Source organism: Taeniopygia guttata, chromosome 5, assembly GCF_048771995.1.
Source record: "Taeniopygia guttata chromosome 5, bTaeGut7.mat, whole genome shotgun sequence".
Classification (NCBI taxonomy): domain Eukaryota; kingdom Metazoa; phylum Chordata; class Aves; order Passeriformes; family Estrildidae; genus Taeniopygia; species Taeniopygia guttata.
Window position 1 is genome coordinate 895,984 of NC_133030.1, and position 20,415 is coordinate 916,398.

Here is a 20,415-nt window from a genome sequence, read left to right on the forward strand (position 1 = left end):
GAAAAAATAATTTGTGCATCAGTTTATAACATAAACACGAATATAAATCACATCTAGTGAATGTATTGATAGGTACATTTATGAAATCTTACTGCTGGATTGTTCAGATAACACCTCAGCAAAGGCCTGTCTTGCTTCATCTTGGCTCCCCCACATTTAAGGATATAGACACTCACTTCCCTAAGCTTTTGTTCTTTCTTCTGAATGGGCAAGAGTGACACACTGTGCTATCTTCAAATAATTATTGAAAGTGTACACCTTGTGGTATTAAGAAGGACAACTCATCTCATATGCACACAGCTTTTCCAAATATTAAATTTTAGTCAACTAACACAGCTGTAGACATAAAAGCTTGGGTCCAAACAGCAATTTTAGAGGCCACAACTTCCATATAACTTTTACTAGCTTCCTAAAATATACAGGTGCCTGGTTTGTCAACCAAAATCTATGCCCTGAGGTAGATGTCAAGGTCCACATGTAAGATCAGGACAATCCACATCATGGGATTCACATCAGTGAGCCTGCTGAGCTGAGACCTGCCCATATTAGCTGACAAAGAAATGCAATAGCAAGAGTTTAGCTCAAATCCCAGCTCTCCTCCAGGCTTAGAGGTCTTGCTCTATTTGACAGGAAGACACTTACCTCCACATCACATTTTCCTGAGAACACAGGCACAAAGGGCCAAAACATGTAGGCTCCTAATTCCTGCTTAAGCCCTTAAAACACCCACTAAAGTCAGGAGAATCTCAGGATTTAAATTGGAGATTAAGAGCTGAAGCATCTTTAGGGATTGATCCTCTCTTTCAAAAGGAAACAACCTTCTATTTTTTTTTTTTCTTTTTGCTGGTTCCACTAGACAGCAGAGAAAGAAACAGCTTCTTCCCTTTGTGCAACAGCAAGCCATTAAATGTGTTCTGACACACTGAGCACCCAAATCATTCCTCCACTTTACAGAATTCACACTGCCACTCCCCTGGCCACCATCCCAACAATCAGAGCAAACTCAGCTGCAGCTGAAGTAGGAAGCATCTTGAGTTTGCTCAGAAAAGGGAGAGTGAGATTTCCCTTGTAAGGCAAATGGTCAAGATACCTGCCAAGGCACACAGAGAACTAACAGCTGGTCTGCAACAAGAGAACTGTGTATTTTCTTTGCAATGTATTGCTTTCATACCTTGCTGAAACACTTCTGTACACAAGAAATACTTAACTATTTTTTCCTCTTCATATAGTATATTCTTATTCAATTACACTGCAGCTTCTACAGGATACAAGAAGTTTTGTCCTAAGAGGGCTGTGAGCTCCTTTATTCCCTCAGGAAACAAAACCAGTGACTGCTTAGCTGAGCATCATAAAAACACTTTTGCAGCAGTTGCGGGGGTTTTTAAAAAGCCAGACCCATGTTTCAAAACAGTGGAATAACACATTGATGATGAGGGGAAGGAACATAAAACATAACTAAGAATTACTTAATTCCAACTGCCCCATCAGGAAGCTGTCATTAGACACGTGCTCTTATTATTTTCATAATAATTTCTTATATAACACATTCCCATTTTTAAAAAAGTTTCCTGACCTCAGAAGCAGTCTGTCATGACTTTGGTAAATTCAAACCAACATTCATTCAGTGACCCAAGCTGTCACCTGAGATGTGATGATTACTGTCATTTAAAGTGCCATAATAAACTTCAGGTAACTTGATTCAAGTCTGCCTTATTGACTTGTAAGGGTCATGCTCATGGAGTGTTTCCTTAATTTTTTGTCACTGCTTAATGTCTGCAGTGGCCATTTATACCCTTAAGTATAGTTTCCTTTTGTGAAAACATATACTTTTCCCTACTTTGCAAACAGCAGAGATGGGATTTTCCATCTGCTGTTTGTGAGCATTGCTCCTACCCCTATGGCAATGGACAAGTCTCTGGGTCATTTCTGCTCTGTGAAGTTGACTCCTGGTACCCTGGGAAACAAATTCCTGGGATCCAGCACGTGGGGAAGGAACTGTGGCAGCCCAGCAATGCTGCACCCCAGCAACCAGCTGCTGCTTCTGCTGGCACACTCTGAGCTCTGCTTCCACTGCAAGTGGAATTTGAGGAGCCCACAGGGAGACCAGGAAACCTTTTCAGTTACTTTGAACAGCAAGACATTAGAAAAATAGTGTCAATACACAGATAAAGGAAAAGAATTACAAAAGGCTCAGGAAAGTATCCATATTCTGTGTAAACCACTTTTAAATAGCTCTTCATCTCTCACACCACCTCAGCCCAGAGGCAGCAAGGCAAGCACAGTTGAAATCTGAATATTTAACTATTCACTTCTCGTTCTAGTGCCAGTAACTGAAACTGCTGCACTAAGCTTCAGAAGAAACATATGCTGATCACAGGATGCAGCAAAGTGCTCAGAAATCTCAGCGAAAATCAAGAAGCTTATTGAAAGAGTAAAAAGTGATGGAGAGTATACACAGCTAACCTCTCCAAACAAGTAACAAGAATCAACCCCATAGTGGGAGCCTGGAATTTGCATCAAATTTGATGAGACATTTAGGCAAAAACAGGACTGGCACCTTTTGAAAGGATAGTGTTTACAGTAAATGAGAATTTAATACGCCATGCATGAGTTACCAGGCTTTGTTCAAATAATGCAGCCTCTTAGTACAACATGACACCAGAAAGGAACAAACAAAAAAATTCAAATCTGTGGTGTATCAGTACATGCCACACAGTTCAAGTGCACTTACTGCCTCTTCAACACACAGTTCAGCTAGCACAGTTTTGATAGAATTCCTGCTGTATGCTTTTCATGCAAAAAATTAATTACTTCTATCTGTCAGGCATCATAAGCCCCACTGCACTAAAGTGAGGTTTTGTTTGTTTGTTACTCTGATATTTTAATTATTGCAACATGATTACAACAGACTAAACAACAGCCTAAAGGCACAGATGTGGCTAACATCTAAAATACACTCGTGTATAAATAAGTATGAGCACACATACAGCTATGGACAATGCTTCTTTCCATAAACAAGTAACTCACATAATCAAAGCTTAGAACACTTCTCTGGTACCCTCCTGTTATTAACATCCTCCAAAATTACTCCTAATCACAACAAAGTGGCTCCCAGGTAATGAATAAACATCAGTCATTCTTTTATGGGGGTAAAAATGTGATGAGGGAAGTTGGTGAGAGATACTTGCAGTCATCAATGGAAATGCACAACACAAACTGTGAAGAGCAACAACTGATCATACTCTGTCACTTATCCTCACCCTTACATCTCACTACTCACATGTCATGCAAGCCAATGGTTAACTATTAATCATGGAATCATTTAAACAGGGAAAGACCTTTAAAATCACCGAGTCCAACTGCTGTCTTAGGCAACCAACACACAGAGAAATAGGAACCTCCAGCTGACAAGCTCTGGCCTTCCATCTATGCATATGGGGATTGAAAAAGTTGGGGAGAGAAAGGTTGATCAGTTATTTAAAGGACTCTAAAATCTCAATCTTTTCCACTTCAGAAAGAATTTTGGTATCCAAACATGAACAGACCAATTATCAAAATGGGTAGGATTATAAAGTTGCAATTTAAAGATGAAGAGTCTCAAAAAGAAGTAATGCCTCATCTTCTTCTGTAAGAAACAGGTTTGATTTCCAAGAGTTATGACCATTGAAAAATCTTGTCCAAAAATATAATATAGTAATGAATATAATACAGTAATTCTCAGTAATTAAGAGATCCACCTATTGCAGTAGAGTAAGATAAGATCCAAACTTATTTTACTACTTGTATTATTATTGCTACTAATGTTGAGGTGTCATGGGGTATTACACACAACTGTCAAGCCACAACCTATGGATGAGGCTCTGGGAAAGGAGCAGGAAGAATTGCTGTATGCACAATATATGTATTTTCCAAGAAATAACAGTGCCACCTTTCATTCTAGCTGTAGGATACTTATTCTTATGTCACAACTAAATAATTGCAGTATCATCTCTTTTCTTTCAGTCTTTTCCAAGACTGAGACCAAGAAATTGTACCAATAAACCAAAATTTTTCTTCCCAAATCTTTTTTCCAACTAATTAATTTGAAATAAGAATAGATAGCTCATGTTCCCTCTATCCTTAAACCAGATTGAGGGTAAAAGGCCCCTGCCCCAACTCTCCAGTCTCAGAAGGATGGGTTTGGTCTCCTTTTTCTTTTGAAGGGTAAGGAGTTATCACATGTAACGGGAACTAATACAACTTCAAATAAAGAAAATCATTTACTACAAAATCAGTTGGTTTTCCCTCAAGATTTCTGATTTTCTTGTCGTTTCTAATTCTGGCAATTTCTGGCTGTCTCAGGTTTTCTGAGCTTCACCAGTTCTGGAGAATTCTGTATGCCTACAGAATCCAGAGGGGTCAGAGTAAGGCTGTGAAGAAAATACAGGAGAATTCACCTGGTTTAGTAGTATATTCTATTAAAAGCTGACTTGCAGAGAAAAAAAAACTGCTATTGCATGTTCCTTCAGTGTCACCATAATTATCTTTTTCACTGTAATGACCCTTCATTGTGTGCAGAGTGAGAGCTTCAGACAAGGTTTATTAGAGAAAGGCTCCTGTTTAGTGAGGAGGTGCAGAAAGGGCCCCTTTGCTTTCCAAACTCCTTCTCAGAGAGGAGACTGGGTGCAGCTGGATCCAGGCTTAGCACCAGACTTGTTCAGAGTTTGAGTCCAAAGGATTTGGTAGGTGTAATGGAACCTTAATATATCTTTGTTCCACAGGGTTAAGGAAGGCAAACCAGATATATTTATATTTAAAAAAATTCTTTATAATGATAGTGCTTAGATTAAAAGATGTTAATCAGAATTATTTACTACACAGTACAGGCAGCTGTGACTACTACTATAGTATAATTCACTATTTTTGAAACAATAGCAAAGGAATTGCGTTGAAGTTATATTAAAAGCAGATATTCAGTAGAGATTGATGTTATTCACCCATACCAATGACTGTGGCCACATCTCCTTTGCTCACCCTGCAGGATGTCCCCACTCAAGGACTCTGCACACACAGAGGTGTGTTCGAAGACCTTGTCATTAAAGACTGGGATTGGGCTTTTACAGTATAAAGTGACCATCAGTCATGTGTGTCCTGGCCAGCTGTGCCAGCCCAGCATCTCCAGTTATCAGTGGTGTCATTGTTGGTTCCTTTATCAGGCACTTTCCCAGGTCTGCCACACCTTCACCTCCCTATCAGAGGTTCTGATGAGTCTGGCTGGTTTCAGCATTGTTCAACACCAAAAGCAGCAAGAGGCCCTTTCTCCTCCTGTATATCTCATGTCACATTCCTGCTGGCATCAATGAAAAAGGGAAACATTTGAAGGAGTTTTTGGTGGAATTCTGGTGGTTTAAAACAGACAAGTGCTTGCATCAAGCACTTGGTAGCAAAGGAAAGAAAAATAATCAGTATTGTTCTTCCAGTGATGATCTGAAATTAGCTTGTTTTGAGCTGGACTGAAGAATATTGAGAAATGTTTGTATATAACGAGGAGGTTTTCTTGGACTTGGATGGAAGCCACTTACCAGTATTTTTATACAAGTTGCTAAAAATTATGTGCTTAGCTCTCAAAACCTAAAGGTTGAAGTTCTACCTTTTTACAAGTCTGGAGCATAACTGGAGTAGTTAAAAAAGTGATGTATATCCATGTATTTTTATGTATATATGGGGAATGGGGTTTTCCCATTGCAGTACAACAGCCTTTAGTTGTTAGCCTTAGGCAGCCCAGCGTCTGCCAGCTGCACCTCTCTCAAGGGCCTGTCAAGTTCAAAAGGGAGTTGGCACAGAAAACCTCCAGTTAACTTCCAACCTATTATTTCTTTTCCAATTCTGTTATCCTGACCTGCATCTAGAGCACTGGAAGGTCATTTTAGATGCTGTTGAGTCTCTACGGTTACCTTTGGCAGTGCTTGGGTTTGCAGAGAGGGCAATTATTTTGCATTGTTTAATGTTTTGAAGTGAGAAAAAAGAGAATGTCTTTTAAATGCTGGAGCTTAAAATTTTTTTTCAGCTACTTTAAACAAACTGGATATGTGGATTTGGTGCTCAGTCTGTCTCTCTGTTACTCTTACAGAATGATCTGGGGATGTGGAGACCCTTTTCTAAGTGTTTAGAGATAACAGGTTGGATTTGGCTTGATTCTGGCTGTGCAAAATCGCATGTTGTAAATGATGTCATCTGCTTGTTTCTAAGTCTGTGCTGGCAATAATAGAGCAACAGATCTGGTTTTGAGGCTGCCTGAATGTTGGCATGGGTGGGTCAGAAGAGAAAAACAAATGCACTTGTCCTACAGCAGGATCTCCTACAGACTGAAAAGAACACCCTCCACCCTCCTCAGTTTTGAAAACATAAGAAAAAAACCTGATTTGCTGCAGAAACCCACATGAAGGATGTGGAGCCTTGATCTAAGGCTAGAGAATGCAGAGACCAGAGGTAACAGATGCAGTGAAATGAGTGTAGAAAATCACTTTGTTCAGGTTTGTATATAGATGTTAGGGATCTTGGGAAAAAATAGCATTAAACTCCTCGGGAGCTGTTCTTATTGCCAGGAGATGTACAGTGCTCAGGCTCTGTAATATAAGTCAAAACACAGCAGCTTTCCTGAATCCAGAAAAGGACATTTAGCAGATATTCTGTGTTGACCCATCGTATGATTAACCTTAAAGGATTTACTCTACCTAAAGTTAGTTGCAGAAGAAAACCAAAAAGGGCAACAAACCAAACAATCACACCTTTCTCCCCACAACTGTTACGGATTTTTTGTTTTTGAAACTACTGAAGGAAATTAGGATTTTATCCTCCAGTAGAAAAAACCTCAACAAGCAAAACACCAAAACCAAATGGAAGATATAATTTGGCTTAATGTAAAAATATTTTTTTAAATAATTTTTAGTAGCAACTATGTTTTGCCCTTGGTGATAGCATAGCTGGAGGCTGCTCCAGTAAATATTAGCTATTGTCTTTTCCCTTATGGGAATATATTTTGTTCCCAGTAGAAAGTAAACAAAATTGGTTCTAAAAGTAACAGAGTCTCTAAACCCATGACAAATGTCAGTTTATACTGACACATTTTTCCCTGCAAGATTTAGTAAGGGACTTAATGGTTTGGTTCTGGGTATTCAAAGTTAATGTGCATGTGAAAAACAAAGCACAGAAGTTAAGAAATTATTGGAAAAGACATTATTACTAACCTCAGGCTTTGCTACTTGGTTTGCTCTCTACTCTTTTTTTGCTATTTCAGCATGCATATTTTTCATCCTTGACCAGCATTTCTCCTTATGGCTTCTGCTGAGATAATTTGAAATTGAGTTGTATGCTGATGGTACAGGCTGTGTCTGTATTAAGTGCAATTTATTCCGAATTTATTAAAAGGCATTGAGCTTTTGACATTATCCAGATGTAGCAGGGCTACATCTATGCTAACTGATTGTGCCAGTTGTTTCTTGGTTAGTATTGGCATTATTGGATATTCAATTTGAGTATATTTAGACAATTTTAGACAACAAGTTTAATATCTATAGGCATTTTGCTTTTACGTATTTGTATCAAGTTTTATTTTCAAATAAAATTTCATTTACTTGGGTTTTTTCCCAATGTAGTTCATTTATGGAAACACATGTGTTGATTTATTTAAGCAAAACAACAACATATTATTTATTGTGTTGCATGAGGAGATGTATTTTAATTGAAACTAAAAATGAGGCTGATCTTTTTTCCACATGCATTGTTCTAGTAAGAAGAGGAAGCTGGGCCCAGTTGCATGTAAGATCTCTGTGTTTAGCACTGTGTATCTGGGCAAGTTTGTCTGGTTTGGTTTACTGCCTGGAAACTGGGACAGCAGTGGTAGCAGCATCCTTTGTTGTTTTGCCAGGGTATTGGGAAGTCTACTGGATGCAGGATTATACAAGGAATAGCACAATGATACCACAAAATCAGCCAAAGTGTAGAAAAGTAATAAAACTGCTTACATAGCAAGAAATAAGTTGTTGGGGTTTTTTCCAGTTTTAATTTCTAAATGTTATTGACAGCTGAAGGCAGACATTCTATAAAATATTCATGTACATATTTAATTTTTAGAAAGAGAATTCCTCTTAGTCTGTAAGATTTTTGACAGACAAATCAATTTCATTTAAGTAGGTAGCTGCCTCTAAAAAAATATCACAGAAATGTATTTTTCTAATACATCTAGCCCTATTTAATGATCTGCTTCTGTGTACCTGTATCTTTTTGGAGGCTGGTAAAAAGACTTATAAAAAGTTAGTAAGACTTTGATTTAAATAACTGAAATCAGTACAAAGTTATGTACAGCATCTACAAAGTTAATCCTTATATTGATGTTAGTTTCCTGTTGATTTGCTGACTCCTTTAATAGTTTTAGTACTCAGTGTTCACTGGAATTATATAATGTCTGTTTAAGAACCACTGTTTTGGTCATTAAACATTTCCTCCATTTACTTGGGCACAAGTGACATTAACCTTTGAAGGTTAGGCCTCCTGCTCTGTTCTGGAGGGTTTTTTAACCCATTACCCCTTCGGTGACTTTATTTGCTTTCCAACTTTCAGTCTAGTTAGCTCAATCAGTGCTGTTGAAAAGGTCAGTGGCAATCTCCAGTGCATCCAGTTTGTGGAAGAATGCAAGGCACAGTTTTCAGTTGCTCTTTTCTATGAAAATCAATTCAGAGCCTGACACCACCACTGTGCGTGGTTATCATCTGATGATTTTTCTGTACAAACAATATCAAATTTGGCAGAAACATGACCTGCCTTGTAGCTGGTGGGCAGCTGAGCCTTGACAAAACTGGAGCTGCAGTGCACCAAGGTCCTTTTAGAACCTTGCTAATTTTACATAAAAGGCTACAGAACATTGAATATTGTGAGGATGCAGAGCTTTTACCAAATGCTGTTTCAGTTGTCAGGAGTACCTAGGTTTGTGTTTTGGGTCCACCAGGAAATTGTCAGCTCAGTCCGAGAGCTGATTGTGCCAGTTGTTTCTTGGTTAGTATTGGCATTATTGGATATTCAATAATGTGCAGCAGATGATGGATTTGGAGATGAGCTGAACCATCCTCTCTCATTAAATGTTTGGAGACAAATGAATTTTAGTTTCAGATGAATAGAGATTTTTTCCCCCCCTTATTTAATACAGTATAAATAACTGGAGCTCAGTACAGCTTGGAACATCTATTTTGCAATTCACATAAATCTTGAAATGAGTTAACGAGGAACATGGAAAAGAGGTCTGCATCTTGGATACAGGAATCTAATCAATGTGTATTCCCCTGAGTTATATCTGTTTTGTGCTGGGTTCCCATTGATTTTGTAAACAGTTTAGTGTTAGCCATAATCCCCTTTGAATATAAATCATTCCCTGGTAGCTTCTTCTGTATTTTAATTAAATCTCAACTGACTGGCTTGAGAACTCTTCCTTCAATATTACTACTAAACCAGGTAAATTCTCCCTTATTTTCTTCACAGCCTTACTCTGACCCCTCTGGAATCTGTATGCATATAGAATTCTCCAGAACTGGTGAAGCTCAGAAAACCTGAGACAGCCAGAAATCACCAGAATTAGAAACTACAAGAAAATCAGAAATCTTGAGGGAAAACCAATTGACTTTACAGTAAATTATTTTCTTTATTTGAAATTGTATGAGTTCCTGTTACATGTGGTAACTCCTTACCCTTCAAAAGAAAAAGGAGACTGAAACCATCTTTATGAGACTGGAGAATTGGGACAGGGCCTTAACTTTCAATCTGGTTTAAGGATAGAGGGAACATGAGCTGTCTATTCTGTTTTTCAAATTAATTAGTTGGAAAAAAAAATTGGGAAGAAAAATTTTGGTTTATTGGTACAATTTCTAGGTTTCAGCCTTGGAAAAGATTGTACTATGATTAGTAGCCAACAATATGGCACTGGGTTTTCATTAACCCATCTATCAAAGTATATAACATACAATTCAGGAGAATGCAACCCTAACATGTAAGAACATTTATTGATTTGAGGACACAAGATCCCCAATCTCTCTATGTGAACAAAAATTTCAACATCTTCAGAGCAGGATTTTCACTGCCATCCTGAAGGAGTGAGGATTTTTTTTCCCCTTTAATAGCAATGATTATAATTTGTTCAAATGTGAGTTACTAACACACGAACTGACAGTTGCAAGCCTGAATTCCTTGGGAGCCATAATTATTTATGACACTTTATTACAACAACACCAAAACATATGGTTACCTTATTAGAAATTAGAATTTATTTTCATATAAATCTCAGCATGACATCACACCAAAAGAACTAAAGTTACTCCAGGGGATGTCAAGTAATTCCATTTTCCAGGTTTCTGTAGCTGGAATATGGTTTTAAACTAATTAACTTGTAAATATAAAAGCAGCTTTGATAACAGAAATAATCTATCCAGAGCCATATAAAGCACATACATCACCTTCCAAAAAACTCTTGAATCTTCTTAGGATAAAAATTTTAGTATTTTGCTTGAAATCTTTCTATCCACTGGCAAGAATATAATCTCTGCCTTGAATTTGCCACCATCCAATGAACTTGAGAGGAAAAGGGTCTATTTTGGTTTTAATTCAGTCTCCTGCACTAGCAGGTCATAGCACAAGGAATTTGCAGTCTCATTTATTAAAGTCCATATACCCACAAGGGCAGGACAACAACTGACAAGTGCTTGCCTTTGGATTATGTTATAAAATATGATTTTGAGTTCATGCGATGGTTAAGGGAATAATTTTAAATAAAGTCTCTCTCTATGGAAACAGTAGGCAGGACAAACATTATTTGTATTACATCACCAGGAGAAATGACTTTCATTGATAAACAGGATTACTTACATAGTAGAAGTTCAAATTTGACACTGTTAGGTAACTGAAAACTTAAAAAGTAGGTTAACAAGTGTCTTTCAAAGAAAACTTTTTAAAAAGCAACCTGGCATCAAGTTACGTGTTTATAAAAGGCATGCAGAGGGTTTGTTTGGGGGTTTTGGCATTGCAGGGGTGGGTTTGGGTTTTGCTTTGAAAATCCCCATGAGAACTTTGTTCCAATTGAAACTGAACCACTGCCATTAATGTTGTCTTTGAGACAGAGATGATGATTTGACTGTAACGTTTTCAGATTCTTCTCCTGCCCTCCCCTTTCCTATGGATTCCACATAGAGAAAAAAAAATGTGCATCTACCATCAATATTTGTCCCAACTCCTAAACTTCATGAAATCACCTGAAACATGCACAGTTCTGTACGTGTTCCTGTATCCTCACACCTATCACAGAATGGAAGTTCATCACAGCACACAGAACAACATCTGCAGGAAGCAGACCTCTTGTGCTGCAGTTTTTCTGAGTGCAGCAAGCAGAAGGTTTAGCATTAAAAGCTGACCCAGGAGTCAATTCAATGGACCCACCCAAAACCACAGCTGTACATCACTGCCACACAAGGTTTATATGGCCCCACATAATGCTAATGTCACCTCCCAAGCCACAGGGCAATGAAATTAGAGCAGCTGCAGTGAAATCACTACAGAGGAGGTGGGGGAAACTCAACAAAATTCACCTTCTTTTATAGAGCAGGAAAAACACCAGCTGTGAAATCTCAATGGATTGCCAGCAGACTTCTACTCCGAGGGCCATATGCAGGACTGGGTTTATTCTTTTTCATTTCAAATGGCTTGAGAAAAGTTCTGCACACCGAACAGTTGTTTATGTACAGAATGGAATGAGTCAAAGGATTAAGTATTAGAGGTAAGCTTCATGAAGCTCTCTCATCTTCAAAACTGTAACAGAAGCCCCACTTTTTTATGAAAGATTTTTTTGTTCCAGTATGTTTTGCAACAGAAATAAACTCACTAAATCATGCTGATTGTTATGTCTTTGCATTTGGAACTAAATCATTAATCTAAAAAAGTTAATTTTTCCTCATTTCTGCAATAATGGGGAAAAAACCCATCTTCTGTGTGTTGTCATTTTTTATTTAAGTGACTTTCAGAAAAAAAACATTTTCTGACAAAGCCTACATTAATGTACCTTCAGAACAGATATTTTCAATATATTTATGTATCTATCTTTCTCTAAAGGATTTCCTGACTACATGTGGTATCAAGTTCAAAGAAAAAGAAACTGAAAGCAATAAAGACCACTGTGTCTGGAATGTACTTGCAAATTATAAGGAAATTAAATATAGGTGGGTTTTTTTTTACAATAGCTAGCAACAAAGTCCTGAGATTCCAAGCACACCAGGCAGACATTCTGCCAGGCCCCCATGCTGCATGCTTGGATCCATGCTCAGCAGAAAATGAACACTTAGTTATCTCCCTAAGCTTTCATTTGTCTTTATTTCATCTCCCCAAATTTTGCCAAGCCCAGTAAAATTATCATAACTCTTCCTTAGAGCACAAAGTAGGCAGATTTTCTGAATTTGGCTAGCATTTCAGAGCTTGTGTGACTTTTTTTTTTTTTTGAAATGAGCAATAATTTGTTAACAACAGATTAAATAACACTTTTGGAGCACAGAAGGGAAAGAGCGACTGAGTCATGTTCCTTCTGAAAGTCACATGTGCTTCTGGAGCATTCCAGCAAGTTCACAAATTGCATAGATTTTCAGAAGTGTTAAGCTATTTCATTCATCACACTTTAGGATGTAACAGCACTAAAGTGAGGAGGGTCAGGTCATGCAAGAATCATCCTAGAGAGAATACTTAGGTACAGAGGGAAAGAATATAGTCATAAAATGAGAATATTCATCTTGCAGGTCCACTTTAGTGAATGGATCTTCTCTTATATGACACCTGTTCCCATTCTCTGGTGACACTGGCTGAGCAGATGCTGTGTAACATGAAAAAACACCTTGTGGTGTGCCAATTACCCCTTCTATGAGAGGCTTCTTGGGGGCATAAAGGATGGCTGAGGTTAATACTGATTTTCTTGTTCCAGGCACTTTAGTCAGTGAGAAGAAGAATGCATTTTCTCTGCTATCCCACCTCAGGTTTTAGCAGTACTCACGACGGATCAGATCTCAACAGCACCAAAGTAAAAATCACTTTTGTACCAACATAACTTTGCAGGTAGAAAGGGGCTGTAAATGTTTCAAGTAAAGAAGGTAATAAAGAATGGGGAGCTGAAATGGAGCAGAGAAATACTATTCTTTTTCCCTTCACTGTGAAGGGAAACTCTTTTTAGAAGAGGTGGCCCTTTGCCTGTTATCTAAAAAGCAAGCAGCAGCATGCTAGCTAGCAACAACCCTGGCTTCCAGCTGATGGTGCTTGATTGTCCTTTGTCATCTCTGAACTCCAGACTCCCACGTGCTGACCCTTCCCTGTCTCTGAGCTCGTAGCACTGTCCTGTTATTTGCAAAGCAGCCACAGACTGCAGTTTTTCAGCTCTGAAGAAGTACATGTGACATGTGAGTGTGAGTATTTGCTGTACACATCACACCACACATCTGGAACAACCAGCATCAGACAGGCTCTAGCAGATTCCCCATGTTGGCCCTGGCTCTGCCACAACCTGCTGCCCCTTGGCACTAACACACATGCAAGGTCCCAGCACAGGTGTCCATCTGTCCTGTCCTGCAACGCCAAAGCTGCAGGAGTGCACACACTGCTGCAGCTGCAATGTTTCAGTCCTGCAGGCTTGGACTTGGCCAGCTCACCTGCACGAGCCCCAGGGTTTACCCATGCCTGTGTGACAAGGGGACACTGGTTCAACACTTCTGCCTTATACCCACAGCTAGAGGTAAACCTCAGAGCACATGATTAACAGCAATCTTTCTGCACATCTCTTTTCAATGCTCTAATTATGGCTTATACTCAAGACAAGCAGTCAAATGTCAGAAAAACAGAAAAAGCCCAACTTTCCCGTTTTTAAGTAAAATATATTGCTTTTATATAACACAGAGAATCTCCACTTATCTCCTTCATTCATCAGAAGCTTCATTTACTTGTTTGCTTTCAGAAACCCTCTTCCCTCAATACATCTGTTATTCCAAAAACGGAATGCATATAGTGAGTGGTTATCTTAATGTACATCTTGACATAAGAAGCTTCTAAGTACTTGAAAAGTAGTTGCTGAGAAGGAATAGTGAAAGCCTCTCAGGTTTTTATTATTTATTTTACAAATTTTTTTATGTCAATTCTCCAATAAAAGTTAGAATCTTTTGAATTCTCTTTTCCACTGTATTACTAATGTGGCTATGCAAAGTTTAAAAAGAGATAAATGCTTATCAAAAAGCAGAGCAGACTCAAACACAATACTTCAGAGATCTTACAAAATGAAAATGATGCTGAGCTCCAGCAGGATAAAACTGTGACTAAGAGCAAGCAGAAACAACAGTAAAATCATATGTAAGGTAAACTAATACTACACATCACAATCCACATGCACAACTACTTCAAGTAGACTGGAAGAGATGAGAAATCTGGAAAGCTCCAAGTTAATGATCTGGAGCAAGCTAAACTAAGGTGCCACTTACCACACATATCACGAGTTTGAAATAATTTAACCTTCCACCTCAAAGGAAACAGTAATCTTGTACATCTAGAGTTTAAAGGCACAAAGACAAATTCAGAGCTGTAGCTGAGCATGAGATCTTCCTTGCTTCCACAGGTGTTTTGTATGTTTAGTGTTTGTTGCTCAGGTGTTTTGAGTATTTAATCCTTACACACAGAAATGCAAAACAGCAAAAGAAGATCCATACTATCTCAATCTCCTGCTAAACTGCACCTTCAGACACGTGCCTTTGCTCTCCTTTGTTTAAATCACAGCTTCACCATGCATTTGAGCTATTGTACAGCCAGCTATGAAATTATTCCATTTAGCAGATTAAACACGTAGATGAGAGGAATGAGGTTAGGGAGGCATAAAAAGAAATTCTGCAGAAAGCTGTTCTGAGGAGTAGAAGGGAGCTCTTCACAGGGCTGAAAGAAGTCAGCTCTTGGCTAATCAATTTGTCCCTCTGTGGCTCCCTTGCTCCAGAGCCTCTCTCCTGTGCTACCTCCAGAGAACTACACCCTTCCTAGCAAATATATAATGTCATAAAAAGCAGAAAGCAACACTCTCCTCTATCCCATGGTCTCTGGCAGTAAAATCAGCTGTTTGCTCTGCTGCCTCATGCTTCACCCACACACACAGAAGTCAGGGATTTAACTTGCCCTTTCAAAAACTTATGCAACACAGACCCAGGTATGTTGCAATTCCTGCTAATTTATTTTAAAAAAGCTCCTTTTCCCACCATCACTACCACTAATGTACTGCTAATATCTCCAAAATCCCTTGGGTCAGGATGTTTAAGTTTTTCCACAGAAGAAAAAAGGGACAGTCTAGGTAAATAGAAATACTAAGCACTGTAATTATTTAAAACAGCAAAAAAGAACCCAGCTAATACTGGGTCATGTATCATAGCTGATAAACAGCCTGTCCTCTGATGTACCAGAGATCCTTGTAGTACATAAAAAGCAGTTGTTCAGTTTTTTGTACAAAAAAAGTTGCTCTCTATACACAATGTATCTGCTGCCTACCTTTAAGAACACATGTGGGAACTGTCTGTCCAGTCCCTGAAAGTGAATATAATGGACCATTCGAATTAATGTTTGTAGAGAAATTACTAAATACCATAAGATTTAAAGCTGCACTTTACTGAATATATTTATAAAATGCTATTTCAAGCCATCCTGTTCACTTGTGTACACTAAAGAGCCCTTTTATGAATGCAGGATCATTTAAGCCCAATCACACTTCTTTTTTTATTCTTTCATCCTTAGTCCTCAGGATTTCAATTCTTAAGCTATATTTTAACAGCTTGTCAAAATATTTTAACAGCTTGTCTCCTTCCATCACCAGTACTATTACAAAAATAATCTAGGGAAATAATTTTTACAGAGTAGTTCAAAAACTTCCTGTGATGGTCAAAAAATAAAATATTGCAGCCTGACATGCAAGAGTATTAAAAAAACCCAACCCACAATGCAAAGGCAGGAAGGAATGTGGTACACATTGAATCATCAATTTATTTTTTAAGGAGTACATCACAGCTATGAATAACAAGCTCTAGAAAGCACTGAGAAACAAAAAGGAGAGTAATCCCCCACTGCACTCACTCCTGTGATGGCATAACACATGAACAGAACTACCTCAGCTACAATCTTCTCAGAAATAGGTCTCTTATGTATCATAGGAAAAGCATTTCAGTGAAGTACCTGTCCCACAGAAGTACTTCAGGTCATCATTTTTATATCCCAGCCACAGCACTGCTTCACACTTACCGTTCTCACAAATGTCTGCACAATTCCCACCTCCCAAATTCATGCATCTTATAAAGACACTGTTCTCTAAAAAACATTTTAGAAGTTAGATGCTATTGTCTGAAAAACAGTGTTTTAAAATTTGTCATGACAGCATGGCCATGGTGTGCAAAGACACAACTGCAACAATGAAATACACCTACAGACAGGGTGGCCCAGCACCACTTGTAACCTTCAACTCCTATTTATGAACACAAAAAGGGTCCCTGTGACACTCCCCACCATGAAACTTTGCAATGAAATTCATTCATCTACCACTCATCTCATATTATGTTTTTGAGTAAGTTGTTCAGGGAATGGGTCATACAATATTTGGTTTACCTTCGCAATATGCAGAGTCCCCTTGGACAGAGAGATAACCATTCTTGCATTCACAAGTAGCTTTTGTGTTCCAGTTTTTGCACTCTGAGTTTTCACCACACCTGTGCCCCTCTGCACAGAAATTATGGCCTAAAATACAAGGAACATGCAACAGGCTTTTAAAACACGTTTAGTTCAGATATTCAGGTATTTACATTGACTGCATCACTCAAAAACTTAGGCATTTTACATTCCAAATTCTCTCTACAAATGTAGTTGATGCACACAGACTTTTTGGATTTCTCCATCAATTCATTCTCAGAAAAAAGCATTTTCTTTGAAAAGATATTTGTATGACTAGTTTTATTCAGGAAAAAAGACAACTCCAAAGCAGGAATAATGACAATTCATTACTGTTCTATTGAACCCATGTAGCATTAAGTGCCTGATTGTCAGGAAGTGCAATGCTAATAAAATAACTTACATCAAAAGGACAATGAAGGGTAATATAAGAAAAAAAGCCTTCAAAATTCTCTTATTATGCCTTTAGTAGACCAAAATGAGACACTGCACAAAATTGTAGCGGTAGTCAAAGCAACCTCATATAATTCTTGTATAAGCCTTGTAATTCTGTCATCAAAAACCAGCTCAATTGTTTCTACAGTTTATAATTATTCCATACATCATATTCTATCGAGGAGAATTTTTATTAATCTCTCCTTTTTCCTTCACACAAATTCTCAGTAGTTTCTTTGTGAACAGTTTCTTTTATTCTGTACAGTCATTTCTAGAAATAGGATGAACTTCCCCACCTCCTTCTGTAAAGCTACAAGTGGCTGAAATTCTTTCTTTCTGATTTTCAGTGTTTCTCAGACACATGTCAGCATCTTTCTCTACTTTAGTCTAAAGTGAAAGTAATTGTAACTTCATCCCTAAAGGCACTCCACCAGAAGTTGGGAAATAACTTACAGAATTTGAAAACAGGATTTTTTTTTATCTCCCTCCACTGATGCATGTTTTGTGGATTTTCTCTATTAATATCCAAGAGACCATTTCTATTTGTCTGAGATATGTAAGCAGTCATTTTGGTAAATCCTATTTTGTATCCATTTTCTGCCCTGGAAGGAGGAAAAGCAGAAACCCACACATACCATCATCTATTGGTATTCCAGCTTGTGCTTATCTGAATACCAGAACAGATTCTGCCAGTTCTGCCTGGTCATAAAGGAGCAAACTAAAAGTTCTCATTCATTGATCATAAACTTCCTAACACCCCCTAAAAACAGCTAAGAAAACACAACCTGGACTTCTAACATCTAAATGCCAGATACAGGTCTCTATTCATATCCCTTGCTTTGATATCATATTTTAATGTATTTTTATACACACACTTCAGTTGTCTACTAATTTAGCACTCAGGTTGTGCCAGCTTAGTGGCACACTCCAGGCTTATGTGTCTGATCATCTAATGTTGAGTTCTGAAGCAAGTTTTTAAAAATGTTAACGCTTGTTAGCAGTGCCAACATCCAATTATACGCCTAAACTTCAAGTTAATTTTATTAACAGCCAAGGTATCTCCCTTGTGCTCAGCTGGCTCCTCCTTTCATTGTAATCCAGCTTGAGAAAAAGAACCAATTCCCTTAATGAAAACTTCAGTTTTCTCTTCTGGTCTTTATTCATTTCACAGCCTGGTAAAAACAACTCAGGTATTCCAGATCCAGCCTTGTCAAGCTGAGGTACATTTCAGACTGGTAAAATAGGGTGCCAATACGCTGCCTTTAGCCATTTATGCAATCACAGCATTTGACTTCTCATTTTGCCTTTAAAATTGAAACGCAACACTGGAACCTGTCTCCTCAAACTTACCCATTCAGCATCTGATTTATGCTCCCCATGCAGGATTACTATTCTCCTGGCACTGCAGATAACATCCAAGAGACAATAAGTTTTATAATATTTTCTTTGTCACTGTTTCCCCTAAGACTATGACATCCTAGTCTGTTTCCTGCTTCTTTAGAATAATACTTCTCCTTTGAGCTCATACACAGTATGAGCTTGATTTGATAATTATTGGGTCAGAACCTCTGTAACATAGCAGTGTACTTAGCTAGGCAGTATGAAAATATCACGTGGATTGTTACTCTGTCTCAGGGTATTTGGTTTATATTTAGTTCTATTTCCTTCTCATCCAAACCTGTAAAAAACATTTCCTCTTTCTCAGCATGTTTCAGTTACGAGAGTACTGGTACAACTTTCTGCAACAAAATTCTATGTTTCCAGGCTCTTTTTAGCCTAGTGAATCAACATTTTACCTTATGATCAGCTCCTGGCAAATTGAAGACAATTAGCCAGGTCGATGGCTTCTCAGAATTAACTCTAATCACAAGTCCCAGTCCCAGATCAACCACTTTAACAGCACTTCTTCCCAAGCACAAGCTAGTGATTAATTTTCACATCACAGCCCTGTGAATCCTTCATTGTTTATTTGCCACCTCTGAAACCTATCTGCAGATATGATGGCTACCCTACCTATCCATTTCTTGTCACCTGTTTTTTAAAAAAAAATCCCTGGAAAAATCTGCATTGCTTTTGTTTCCTTTATCAAATCAAATATGAACAGTCTCCATCCAGAATCAAGTTTTCAAGCTTGAAGGCTATTAAAAGAGCATTGCATTAAAAAATCTAAAGAACTCTTTTAATATGTTTTTTATATTTAAATAATAGTGAAACAGTTTCCTATCTGTTAAAACTGCTGTCTAGAAGTGACTCCACTTTCCAATAGCATTTCAGCAAACTTGTTCAATACCTCTGCAAGTGGCTAGCAAAAGCCATCCCTGCTAAGAGTACACATGGTGCTAAACATTTTATGTTCCCAAGCTGTTACAAAACAACTGTAATTTAAGGTTGAACAGCAGGAAAAAAAATGTACTTGAGAGAACAGAAGAGCAAAGGTTCACTGTGCCTCTGTCAGAAAAAGAACACCATTGCTTGGATCAGAGGTTTTTCCAGAGATACCTTTTTTTTTTTTTTTCAGCAAAAATGCAAAATTAGCACAAAAAGAGCCACAAGATGAGTATCAAGGAAGTGTGGTTCTGGGATTTCTTGGACATTGGTCCAAATTCTCCCCAGCAAGAGTTTTAGAGCCAAATATCTGATTTTTATTAATTCTTTGGTGTGAAATGGCTCATAGGATTCCTTAAAAATACCTACAGAGATGCCAAAGCCACTTGCTGATACTGCAGTGGGATCCCCGAGTCTCACATGGGTGGGAGAGAGCAGAGGGCATGCATCTCCATTGCCCAGCCAAAATAACAATTCATTCACAATATTCAGCAAAGTCTTATCTGAGACAGTCAGCTCCTCTCTAAATATAAGAATGGCTTAAAATAGAATCATCACAGCAAGCAGGCAATTGGAGAGGACTTGACAAAACCACAGAAAATTTTACACAGTTCTGATAATCTTAACTAATTTCAGGCCAGTACAGATGACACAGCAAGTATGAATTAAAATTACAGATGAATGCATTCAGAACAGATGCCAGAAACCATCTTCCCTGTGCACACACACAATCATAAATGTGCACAACAGCCCTCCAAACTCATTCTAAACACAATTATATCCTACCAGGGGAATTAAATATTGAAGAGTGTGTTTAGATTTTTGGTGGGCCTGATGACCTCTGTTCATTCCCCAAACATTTCTGATAACATTACTCTCTTCCTTCATCAAGGCTGCTGGAATTTTTGTTCTATCATTTTCTTAAGAAAT

The 20,415-nt window shown here is 38.1% G+C and overlaps 1 protein-coding gene across 8 annotated transcripts in view; it reads right to left on the reverse strand.

Annotated features, from left to right (window-relative positions):
• NELL1 (neural EGFL like 1) overlaps nt 1-20,415 on the reverse strand; it is a 273,062-nt gene that overhangs the window by 169,656 nt on the left and 82,991 nt on the right. For all 8 annotated transcript variants that reach the window (XM_030273294.4, XM_041716815.2, XM_072929397.1 and 5 more), the window contains exon 12: nt 16,666-16,794. In XM_030273294.4, the coding sequence (XP_030129154.4) occupies nt 16,666-16,794 (129 nt within the window). The remainder of the gene's footprint in view (nt 1-16,665; nt 16,795-20,415) is intronic.